A 12,261-nucleotide genomic window follows, 5' to 3' on the forward strand; every position below is an offset into this window, starting at 1 on the left:
TGCTCGAGCCCATTGGAATTTGTTAGAGCATGGGTGGTATGTACAAGTGCTGGAACCAGCTTAAAAGTCATACTGTCCCTCGGTGGAAAAAAACAGTTCATATCTCACTATGGTCCTAAAAATAGCCTTGGTAGATAATAGAGAGTGGAAGATTGTTTTCAGTGGGTCTGAATGTACTGCATGCAGAAATTGCTGGGGAAGGGTCAGTGGTTTGTGGCATTTAAGTAGTCAGGCTCAGCTACAGCACTCACTGACTTAAAAATCTGTGACTCTGTACTGTGGCTAGTTCTACCTTAATTTATATTCATGCAACTCAGCTGGAAATGAGGCTAACTTAGGTTCATTAGACGAAAACAAACACATGAACCAACTTCCTCAAATCAAGTGAAACAGATTTTCACTTTGATGAAAACACAGCTTTTTTTTTGCTCAGCTGTAAATGATGATACCAGCAGAGACTCAGCAGACATGCAGATTTGATATGGAAATGGGCACCTACTGCCATGCCCTTTATGCAACTAGATGTTAAGACCTGGAGATACTTTTTTGTACACAGTGGTCTTGATCAGGATCTGTAAAAATAAATTCTACCCATTTTTCTCTGCTAAGCATCCAAGAAGCTTGAAAAGGAAGAAAGACATTTCTCTCACAGATATGACTGAATGTACAGAAACCTTTGTAACCATCATACTTTTTGAAGTATTTATAGTTCAATTCCAGTTATTTGTATGAAACAAAAGCAAAGAAGCATGAAGTGTGCTGGAAAATACTTTATAATCTCTCTACACCAGTTCAGGGAGTGAGTATAAATCCTCTTTCCAGCAAATGGAAACCAGTAATTTATTGCAGCCTTGAAGAAAGCAATTTATTTCTCTACACTTCCTGCCCAGCACACTCTGCAAGCTGACTCATGGAGGGATGGGAAGCCAAGAGTTCTGCTCCCTCTTTTCTATCTGCTTCTGGAAGGCAGAGCAGCAGCGAAGCTGGGGCCGTGCTTGTGCAGAGCAGTTTGGAGGTGCCTAGCTGTGTTAGAGGTTCACACCCCCTGCCTGTACCATAGATTTTGGAGAGGGTATTGTCTTTACCTCCTTCTGAGCAGAGACTGGTACCAGAACGGGCCGTGCAGGTGGAGGCAGTTTCATCCCATCTCCGATGGTCTTTCTCTCCCCCTGAGCCATGTGTGGGACCATGCAGCCATCAGAGCTGCAGAATATACTGGGGATGGTTTTGGTGCACGCAGCCGGTAATGATCCCCAGACGGAAACTTCACATGGCCTAGTTTTGAGATGTGACCTTGGTGCTCATGCATGTATTTAACTTTGCATGTGTGAGCTGTCCCACAAAAGTCAATGACCTGCTCACATGTGTGAAGTTAGGCATGTGCTAAAGTGTTTTGCCAGATCGGATACTGTGTCTATAGGGGCTTTGGGTGAACTTGAACCTGTTTTGTTGGGGTGAGAGGCTTTAGATTTCATGATTACGAATCTGATATGTTACTCTCTCTGAGTGCAAGGTCTTGGAGTTATCTGAAATTCTCATTAAGACAAGAAGCTAGGAAAAATACAAATTCCTCCACTAGTAATGTTACTAAAAATACTATAATTAAATTATCTAAGTCTTAAACCCAGTAAAATATATTGAAAAGTGTGGTAGAGGTATAAGTACAGTGTTTTGAGAGTACCAAAGGGACTAACAGCACTTTCTCGGCAGATACTGAGCTCGAATATTTGGAGTAGTTAATGTAGCTGATGTAAAAAGCGTGCTGCTTTTTCTGTACTCTTGATTCATAGGCTGTGACCCTTAATAAATGTTGATGTTGCTCACAGTGAAGCTGCTTTCAGAGAAAGCAAGAAAGCAGGCTAGAAAGAAAGAAAGGAGCCTTAAGAATGAACAAACAAGTTCTTTCATAAGGTATTTTTCAGTTGACATTATTTCCTATTATGCTGAAGTTATTCAAGTCCATCATGCAGCAGTCCTGTAAGTGGGGTTTAGAAAAATTGAGCCAGCTCTGTCTGGTGTTAAAAGCATAAGTGCTCTTTGAAAATGTATTTTCTGGAATATATTTCTGAAAGAAATAAATTTCATGAGAGAAGTTGTATTATTGATGCTTTAGAATACCTGGAAGGGAGGCTTGTTTTACAGTCCGATACCATAACATACGGGTAGGGGTCTTATTTTGCTCAGAGATATGAAAACAATGAAACATGTCATAAATACCTGGAATGTGATTGTGATTTGTAATGTTTCCATGAAATACTGAATAAAACCCAACTGGGCTGCTTTCTTGTTTGTGTTGTTTTTTTCACATCAGTAGACTTGAGCCCAAGTATTCTTGCTGACATGGTCTGAGCAGACTGGTGTAACTTGACTGGTGAAAGACTTGACTGGCAAAAAACTGTTTCTTAGAAGGGAAGAGCTGGAATGAATGCTGTCCTGCTCCACTAATCCTGCTCTGGGATGGCACCTCTGACAGTGACAGTCTGCTGACACCGATTACTCACTGTTTGGCCTTTCAAACCAGGTCACCAGCAAGGCTGTGCATGGCTGGTAGCCTTTGAAGTGTGGAACCTATCTACTTAAGGATTGTGCAGGCCACCAGGCAGATGGCATGGGGGGAAAAGTATTTTTTGAGGTGCCTTTGAACTTTTCACTTTCCTGACACCCTTTTTGAGGAGAGAAATAGCAATTGAACATGGGGAAAGGTATCAGAAATCATCCTTAAATAACTAGATGGTTTGTTGAATAAGGCACTTCTGTGGTGTGTTGCACAGTTTGGGAGGAAGAGGCAGGCAGCAATTTCTGAGATGATACTGTCCTTGTTTCTTTACTGTCCTTGTTTTCTTTAGGAGTTATGTCACCTTTCTGTTTCGATTTCCTCATCTTCTGAAAGTGGATAAATTGTGCTGTTTCACCACTTGCTTATCAAGGTTTAACTAAAAAATGGCTACAGCTTATGTGCTGTGCAAATAGACAGTGATACTGCTTTGTTAGCATGTGAGTACACCTCTCTTGAAAAGCGAGTGCTTGTTCTGCTAAGGTACAAGGGGCACTGCCTCCCACGCAGCGCTCTTGGTGTGTGTTGGGATTGCAGGGGACGGGCTGACCATGGTCAGGTGGATGCTCAGAGCTGCCCTGGCTCCACTGACACCACTGAAGTAAAGATATTTCACACCTGCTAATTGTCTTTCCTTGTTTCCAAGTGCCGAGTGAGGGAAGAGAAAGTCTTGAATGTTAAAACCCTAGGGATATGTTCAGCATGTATTCTTTCCTTATATTTGGGATGAGACATTGCAGCCTGGATGTCACTGACAAAATCCCAAGTACTTTGGCTGGGCTGTTGAATTCTACCCCTGCAACTGGGAAGTGATGCTTTCAGGAGAGCTTAAGTACCATCTTTGAAATTTGGGTAAACTTTTAGGAATAGCCTTTATAAATTAAGGTGCCTTAATTTTCAGCATGGGTTGTGAGACTGTAAACTCTCTGGTCCTATTAAAAAATATGTTCCCAGGCAACACATCTGTTTGCATTAGAATATTGATCCAAACCTATACTTACAAAGTGGTACCACACTTTTCAATTATGTTTGCATTTTTGTATCTAAGAATATGTTTTCTTATATACAATTATTCTACAGAGGCCAGTGGGTAGATGTGCAAAAGTCCTGTCTGTGAAGCACGCAGTCAAGTTATCAGGAGATTGGCATGTCCTCTGGGCTGCTGTTATTACTTTACCAGCTGTGAATGGGGAAGAATTTGCTCCCCGTTGTATATTTGACAAGAAACCCTTCTTAAATTCTTCCTCAGAGCCAAGTACAAGGCTGTCTTTTAATAAAAAATGTGTTTTTACCCATGTCTATATTTATTTCTTTGAGGAATGCACATATTGCTCCAAGAGCCACCCACATCCTTCTGTATACAGGGAGTATTTGCATTTGCAGTCAGTCCCAGTGCAAACGTGGGAAGGGGAAAATTCCATTGTCATCTTTAGAGTTGGTTGCCTTTTCCATCTCTAGAATTACTCGGAGGCTATCTTGGTCACTCATTTAATTAAGATCTGTTGTATTACCTTTTCTAGAAATATGTGCCATGTGAAGAAGGCTATAGCTATGTTGTTACTTTTAAAGTATCTATTCCAAATGCTTGGGTCAAGAGGAAAAAAAATTGTTTCGGGTTTAACATGCAAATCGTTTTGTCCCTTGACTTCTTATTGTTCTGCTGTCCCAAAGTAGGGGAGCACTTGAGCAAGAGCTTAATTTTAAGCACATGAACAGTCTTTGGGAATTCAAGGGGATGGGGCATGTGCTTAATGCTTTTTTGAACAATGTTGCTTTTCAGAGGTGTAGGAAACCTGATCCTTTAAACTGGCTCCTGTTTATGTACATTTCAATTTTATAATATTGTAAGTTTTTCTCTTCTTTCTTCAATATCCTCAATGTTACATCATATAATGAAAACAATACTGGTCATGCCACTTGCAATTACTGAAGTAGGCAGTGATTTTTTTTTTTTTCTAGAGTATCTGAGGAAATAACGTAAATCATAGATTTACAAATGTTTTCCCAGGAGAAGCCCACATTAGTTGGCTGCAAAGAATGACACAAGTTTGGTTTACCCATACAAGGGTGGTCATCTCAGTGGGTCATTGATGTTTTTCAAAGACTTATTGTTGATTTTAAGCTAGCTGATAATTTATTCCCTGAACTCTAGCTTAAAAAAACAATGCAGGGTAAATATTGAGTATAATAAAGGCCGTGCTGCCATTCAGTAAGCACAGTGCCCTCACCTTCCCTCTCCCACCAGCTTCTCTGCATTGTTGCTTTCTTCATTTCTCATAGGGCATGAGATGACCTCCACGATTATTTATGGGGGCATTCAGATAAGCCCCTTTTTTTCACAGGCAACACACATACACACACTCACAAGGACTGTTATAATTTGAATTCATACTGCAAGTTCAGCTATCACTTCCTCTGTTCCCACCCTGCCTTTTGGAAAGACATCCAGTCACATGATATGCTTGTAAAAAAGCTTGCTGATTGAGGAAGGATGCAGGAAGGATATGGTTTTGCAGTGACTGCATAAGTGTTGTGTAGGACCTGAAGGCTTGGGTTTATATGGGGATGAGTTTAGATGTGACTTTTAAAGATTTATTTATTCTGATTTTTGAATAAGTCATAACTCCTGAACAGTTTGCCTGCTTTAGAGCACCATGGACTAATCTAACCTGTGTTAATGGGATCCTTTATTTATTAACATGAATATCAATACATAATCGGCACCCTGGATTCCCTACTTCTGTTCCATCAGACATCTCAACATTTTTTCAAAGAAATTGTCTCAAAAGTTTTTTTTTTAAATTGTCAGATGCAATCATGTCTCAGCAAATGTGCTTCCCATCAAAATCTCTTGGGGAGTTTTGCCATTTGCATAAGGAGAGTGCTTAGGCTAGCACAGAAATCTTTCTGAAAGATGCTGTGTTCCCCCTCAGTAAAGTCCTAAGACCTGAAGAGCCCAAAACTTCATGTCATCCATTACACTGTAATGAGAGTGTATTTATTGTTAAACAGTGAGGGAGCTGGAGCATGGAGGTGGTTTGTATTTTAAAGGTTTGTTTTGGTCATTCCACATTCTGCCAACATCTAACATCTGTATTTATTTTTTAACTCTTCTAAGTGGATTAGATGCATCTTTTTAGCTCCAAGAATAATGCTTGATTTCCTGCATTTATAGGTTGCAATAAAATCCATTCGTAAGGACAAAATTAAGGATGAACAAGATATGGTTCACATCAGACGGGAGATTGAGATCATGTCATCCCTCAACCACCCTCACATCATCACCATATATGAAGGTTAGTGAATGTGATTTTCCTCCCTGACTGCTCTGTTATGTCCTTGGAGACCTGATGTTCATGTTTCTTGAGATCATGCACCAAACCAACCCTTACTCTTTGTGTAACCCATCCCTTACTAAAGAGACTGCCTTGAGCACTGTCTTCCCTCTGATGTACCAGTGTTTCACAGATGCACAGACCTTTGCTAGGAAGAGCTTCTTCTCCTGTGAGTTGAGTGTGTCAGTAGCAGGTGGGAGATGGTTGCATGTATCACCTCGTGTCCTTGCTCCTGCTGTACAGTTCAGTTTAATCGCACCCTCACTCATGAACCAGCCTGATGTCTGTTTCTGTTCCCAGCCCCTAGACCAGTCCTTGTTTGCTTCATTTCCCCTGGACAGCACAGGGCAGCTCTTACCTCCTCTAGGACTTTGGTCCTCCCTTACCAGCCAGTTCAAGTTGCTACTTCTGTCATTGCAGCTTTTCCCCCTGAATCCCAGCATCCACTTCCTTTCCACCTCTGCACATGTGCCTGTCAGTCTGGTGGCTACTTATCATTCCTGTTTCCTTATCCTGTCTTCCTCCTCTACCTCCTTTCTTCCTGGGACACAGCTAGGAAGATTTGCCAGTTTGTATATGTCCCAGCATTAGCTTGGCAGGTCACACTATGTGCATGCTAAAGGGTGCCATTCAAAAGGCCTGTTGCTGCAGGGAGGGAGGCTGCATGTTGGATGTGGAATGTAGATTCCAGAGGTTCAGAGGGACCTGGGTCAGGTGGTCTTATCCCTGGGGATCACCCTTTTTCCTCTGTGAAGAACAGGAAGCCTGAATGTAGCCCTACACAATTCCATAGCTGTGAGGTAAATGAAGAAGGTGATGAGGTGTGTATGGCAGCTCTGCTCTGAGAATTGATAGGACTGATTAAAACAAGGGCTGTCTTGGCATACTGTTCCACTATCACATATTGAGTTATTCAAAAGCATGTTCTTGTACTTGAAAAGAGATGAGTATCTGTCTTTTTATTGAATAAACTCATAAAAGTATCTGGGAACAGAAAAGGGGAGGGATGCTGTGTCAGCATGTGGGTTGCAAATAGAACAAAAGTTACTTCAAATATGGATGGGAACTCAGGAAGAAAAAATATTAAGCATGCTGTGGTTTTTTGACCAGTTGCCCTTCTCATTCTTACTTAAAATAGTTTTTACTGAGTTAAAATATTTGTAAAAGTGAAAAAGATTACAGCATTTTTAGGAAGCAGACGCTAACTCCTGTGGGAGTAAGACTTCCCTCTCTGGCCCTGTGGAGGGAGGAGCAATGCTTTTGCAGCAAAGCCAGTTGAGCTCCATGAGGGAGAATTTGTCTTGTCTGAGGAGGGTCAGCACCTATATCAGGTTCTGGTGTGTTTTCCAAGCAGTCAGAGTCAGTATTTGGCCTGTAGCAGCCAGTGCTGTAACTAAGATATGGTAGCACTGGGAAGATGTGTGGTTGTGCAGCTGAACCCTCAGGAGCTGCCCAGAGGTGAGGGTGTGACCTCAGGGGCCCTTGAGTGTGTGCTTCTCTTGAAGCTGAAGAGTACTTCTTGTGAAGTTAAGGGACTAGTCCATCAAAGGCTGAAGTATTTGTATCCTCTCAAAGTTGGACTTTAAACACATAGATTTTCCTCTTGAGTAATCCATAAAGAGTGATAATATTGCTATCCCCTGACACAAAATGTTGAAGTCACTAAATCCTAAGAGATGGGCTTAATCTCACTAAAATTAAGCAATCCAGCATTTCTGCAGTTGGCATAGGCTACAAGTCTAGTGTCCCTCTCTAGTCAAGAGAGTTCAGCATCTTCCCAGGCTCCCTCCTGAGAGACCTTTTTTCAGATAAGTGGGATAAATGACATACTGGAGGCTCCTTTTGGAGTCTAGCTGACTAACTTAGATCAGATTAACTTTGAGACTGAAGCCACCCTAGAGATATTTTACTCCTATCTCACAAATTTTTACTGCAGGTTTCCAGACTGCCACTGCACGTCTGACAACTCTCCCTGTAGGTGCCAGGTTGCACAGATGTACGTACCATGGACAATGCTGGATATCCCTGTAATAACCTTTGAAAGCTCTTTGTACTGCATTTACTAACATGTGTTTTCCTTAAGTAGGATCTTGTTTAGCTATCCTTTTGACCTTCCTGCTAATAGCAATTAACCTCTGAATTTGTCTACTTGATGTAAACACAACCTTATCTTTTTTTATTGATACCAAGCAAATTCAGATGTGTGGAAACCAAGCTTTCCAGTTTAGGGATGCTTCTTTGTAACCTTATCATAAGGTATGTACCTTGCCCATTACTGCCAGGGCAGATGTACAGTTGTGACTGAAGAAATTCCATCCTCTCAGCAGGGCTGTAATCGGCAATCTATCGAGTGTGGCTGTGAGGGAAGTGCTCCTCTAAGTGACTTGAAACTCCTTGAAAGGGACTGGAGAAACTAAGTCAGCTTTGCTGGTAGTGTTCTGATTTCAGCACATAAATTTTAGTTTATAGAATGATGCCTCTGTCCATTCATCTGTCTGTCTCTCCCCTGCCACTCGCCCTTCCTTTGCCCTATTGCTTTTTTGCCTTGAAAACTCCAGGATTTTATATAAAGCCTTTGAGAGCTAACATATTTTTCCAGGGGTAGCTTGAGTGCAAAATCTGCCTCATCTGGCAATACTTTATAAAAGTTAAACCAGGGAAGGAACATTCTGCGAACATTTAAACACGTGTTGGGCCAATCATGAGGGTGAAGTTACACTTGATATGTTTAGGAGTGAGGTCTTGAGTCTTTGTAGTGTAAAGTACAGTTGTCTGCATGACTGCTTCTGTGCTGAAAGAGTTGTCCTTGGTCAGCATAACCATACAGAAAAGTCTGCCCTTTTGCAAAGTGTACTCAAAGGTGAACAGACTATTAGCTAACATGTTTGTAGAAATAGTTTACTGAAAATCTTCCCTGGAGAATGAATAAACATTAGGATCAAAATTTGGTGCTCGTGGAACATGATGGCATTTATGTAAACGAGTAACTGAAGGAAAGTGTCTGCTGAAATGCTCTGCTGAATTGGGGCCAGGATGCTTATAAGAGTGCTGCACACTTTGCATTAACAAGGCACAAAATATGGATCTCCCAAGTAAGATGCACTCCATTTTTTTCCTAGGTTGCATTTTTGGTACTCTTAAGAAAAAGCAGAGAGATTCTCCCTCATGTGTCTGCCAGTTCACAGTGGCTTGAGCTGGGTTGCCTGCTTAATCAGGAGACAGGTTCAGCTCTACTTTCAAAGCCCAAAGGCAATAGGAGATAATCTGACAGGGTGTAACAGCAGTGGCATAGTATTCCAGAATACTCACTGCACTTGTCAAATACATGTTCAATGTCCCATTTTGTGCCAGATTTCATAGACACACTTGGTGTTTCACAGGCACATAGGCCTGTCTCCAGTGTGGGAAGCTGTGTCAGTTGAGTCACCATATCATCAGGAAAACCAGCTGCATTGTCAGAAATCTGCCTGTATGGCAGCTGTTGAAGGTGTGTGGCAGCTGTTAAAGGTTCCTTCAGCCATTGCTGAGGAGCTGCGTCCCGGCGGTAGCGCTGGCTCAGACAAGTATCTCCTGCCAACAGCTCTATGTGGACCTCAGGGTGGGGCAGCAGCCAGGGGTGAGGGTGGCAAAACAGTCACCTCTCAGGCTGTGACAGTTCAGAGCAATCCCAGCCTTTGTCCAAGCCTTTGCTATCTCCTGGTTTTTAGACATAATCAAAACAAACTTTGTTGACTAATGACCCCACCCCTTCTGAAAAAGCCACGAGTCCCTTTAAACATCACGTGGATGACTGGGCTTTAATCAAGAATGTTGGAAGTTGGAAAGCTGAAATTATTCTTTTTTTTGGCCAAGAGAAAGTACTTCAGTAGTGATACTGTTTAACCACATTTCTAATTGATTTCCTTTAATTATGTAGGCTTTTGAGTTTGGAGTGCTTTATTGTCATTGTTTTCAGTTTATAACATCCAAGAACATCAAGTAATATTTCAAGTGTCTGGAGATATTAATGAAACAAGAATAAACAAACTTAACTCTTTAGTAACCATACCCCAGCTTTATGAATTTCCTGCCATTCAGGGTGATCACCTAAACAGACTTCATCGGACATGATATAAACTCAAATGTGCGAGATCACGGGCAGGTCCTGTTTAAATGTCAAACTGATTGCCAGCAGTGATGAAATTTATTTCCATCTTCCCATTTACACAGTCCTACCACAGTAATGTAAATATTTGCTACTCTGAAGTTCCTCGAGAGTTTAAATAATATTTAAATAAAGGGGAGTTAGTGCTTATATTCTTTGCTGAAACAAAGACAATTAGTGTAACATGTTATTGTGGCCAAATTAGCAACTGTCCTTTTTCCTTCCTTCTAAAGAGGAAAGCATGATAATCTGCATATCCTCAGTCTTGCGCTGTGAGACAAAACTTCACCAAGGATAATAGTTCCCATTCTGATTTAATCTCCTCACTGGGGAGTAAATTATAGCATGCTGTCTGATTTAAAAAGATTATTGCAGGATCTTAACTACATTCCTTTAATTTAAAAGGAGATGCAATTTGGCTGAATAAGGCCATAATTCAGGAAAACAATTTAACACAAGTTTAGCATTAAAACACATACTTTATATCTTGATATCTTCAATTATAGTAGAACATATGCATAAATTTATGTGTGTGCATATACGTGGTTTTTTCATTGGACCTGGGATATTTTCATGTCTGCTATATGCTGTGTTAAAAACAGTAATAATACTGCTACTAAAAAAACAGCTAAATAAAAATTATGCCAGGGGGCTGTAAAACAGTCAAAACCACAAAAGCTGAATCAGGCTGAATTTCTAAGGTAAAAGACAGTTTTCAGTGCTTGCATGACTTTTTGAAGAATAATTCAAGGCTTATTACACAAGTGAGGTAAGCGGGTCGTACATGAATTTTCTGAATGAAAAGGTTATTCTAGTCTGCATCTCCAAAATTAAGAACAAACTCTCTTGTTCTTTTGATTTGGCTGACCTTTAATAAAAGAGCATTTTGTAGCAGTGGAAAGGTACTTCTGTCTGCGGCTGTTAGGAGAGTAATAAAAATACCACTGAATGGAAAGACACCAGATGGAAGGAATGTCAACATACTGGAACTAATTTAGGAGATTGCTCTGATAGAGAGCAAAGGCATGAGGAGAATTCAAATGGTTCCAGTGCAAAGAGATTGGCTGCCTCTCTTAAACTTAACAAACTAAAATCCTTACCCCAGGGTTACATGTAAACCAAATGGAAGCAGCCCACATGGAGATAGTCCTTTGGTGGGGGGGAGGAATCCACCACCCTCAGCACTCATTCTGACTTTAGTATTCTATGAGCTTGGAGGAAGGGCAGAAGCCTCCTGCCTTTTTTTTATTTTGGTAGTAAGTCAGTCCAAATGAACTGTCCTAATAGGGAGGTGTACAGTGTACCATTAAACCTTTCTGACTGATGTTTGCAAAACCGTGCCCATCTGGGCTTTCAACTATTTTATGGTGAAGCACATCTTAGCAGAGAAGAGATATAGTGAGTGTGTTCATGTGGTGTCAGACTTGTCCCATGAGTTTCAGGGGAGGTGACTTTGGTGTGGCTAGAGGGACGAATTTGGCAGTAGGGTTGAAAAGAAGAGTGCTGATGAGCAAGAGGTCAGCCAGTGCTATTTGGAAAATGGAAGGCGGTAGATAGAAGCTGAGTTTATAATTTCACAGCCTCTAACTATAAATAGGTGGAGAGATTTTATGCAAGAGCTCTTACTATAGTAGAACAGCCTGTGGTAGAGGGATGGATTGTTCATGTTACAAAATGTACTTTGTCTCTGATATCTCTTTGATAGCAAAAAGTTAAATTCTTTCCCAATTTCACATTTATGTTCTTCAAGGAACTTTGAAGTCAGCAGATTTGGTTTCAATTATGAGCCTGGAGGTATAGACTTTTTTCTCTGTCACTTTTAAAAAAGAAACAAACATGTTAGAGTAAAGGGTGGGATTTAAAGAAAAGTAAGAAATCTTTGACCGCTGTATATTAAGCACCCTTTGCTGCTTGGGTTCCCAAGGCTTTTGGAAACCAAAACCAAGTGGTTTTGACTAGACCAAGCCCAAGCAAACTTGTAGCCCTCTGGAAAATGCTGTTTCTCCATGTTGCTGTGGCCAGTGTCTTAGTCCTTTGCTCATCTCCTGGGGATACGATCACGTTGTTCCTTGCACCATGAGGTTCATGCTGTTCCTGTTCCTGGTTCCTGATGTGCTCTCATGCTGCTGTCCCTGTTTCCTCCCCTGCGGCCATATAAAGTGCAGTCGTCTCCACAGTCAGTCCTTCAGCCAGCAGGCTCTCTCTGCGAAGGAGCAGTAGTGATTTGC

The 12,261-nt window shown here is 41.2% G+C and overlaps 1 protein-coding gene across 1 annotated transcript in view; it reads left to right on the forward strand.

Moving 5' to 3' along the window:
* The window catches only part of NUAK1 (NUAK family kinase 1), a 46,945-nt gene that overhangs the window by 17,330 nt on the left and 17,354 nt on the right, over window positions 1-12,261 (forward strand). Inside the window, exon 2 of the mRNA XM_084205339.1 lies at window positions 5,730-5,850. Coding sequence (XP_084061465.1) covers window positions 5,730-5,850 — 121 coding nt within the window. The remainder of the gene's footprint in view (window positions 1-5,729; window positions 5,851-12,261) is intronic.

The sequence above is a fragment of the Fringilla coelebs genome (genome assembly GCF_963513975.1).
Source record: "Fringilla coelebs genome assembly, chromosome: 5".
NCBI classification, from domain to species: domain Eukaryota; kingdom Metazoa; phylum Chordata; class Aves; order Passeriformes; family Fringillidae; genus Fringilla; species Fringilla coelebs.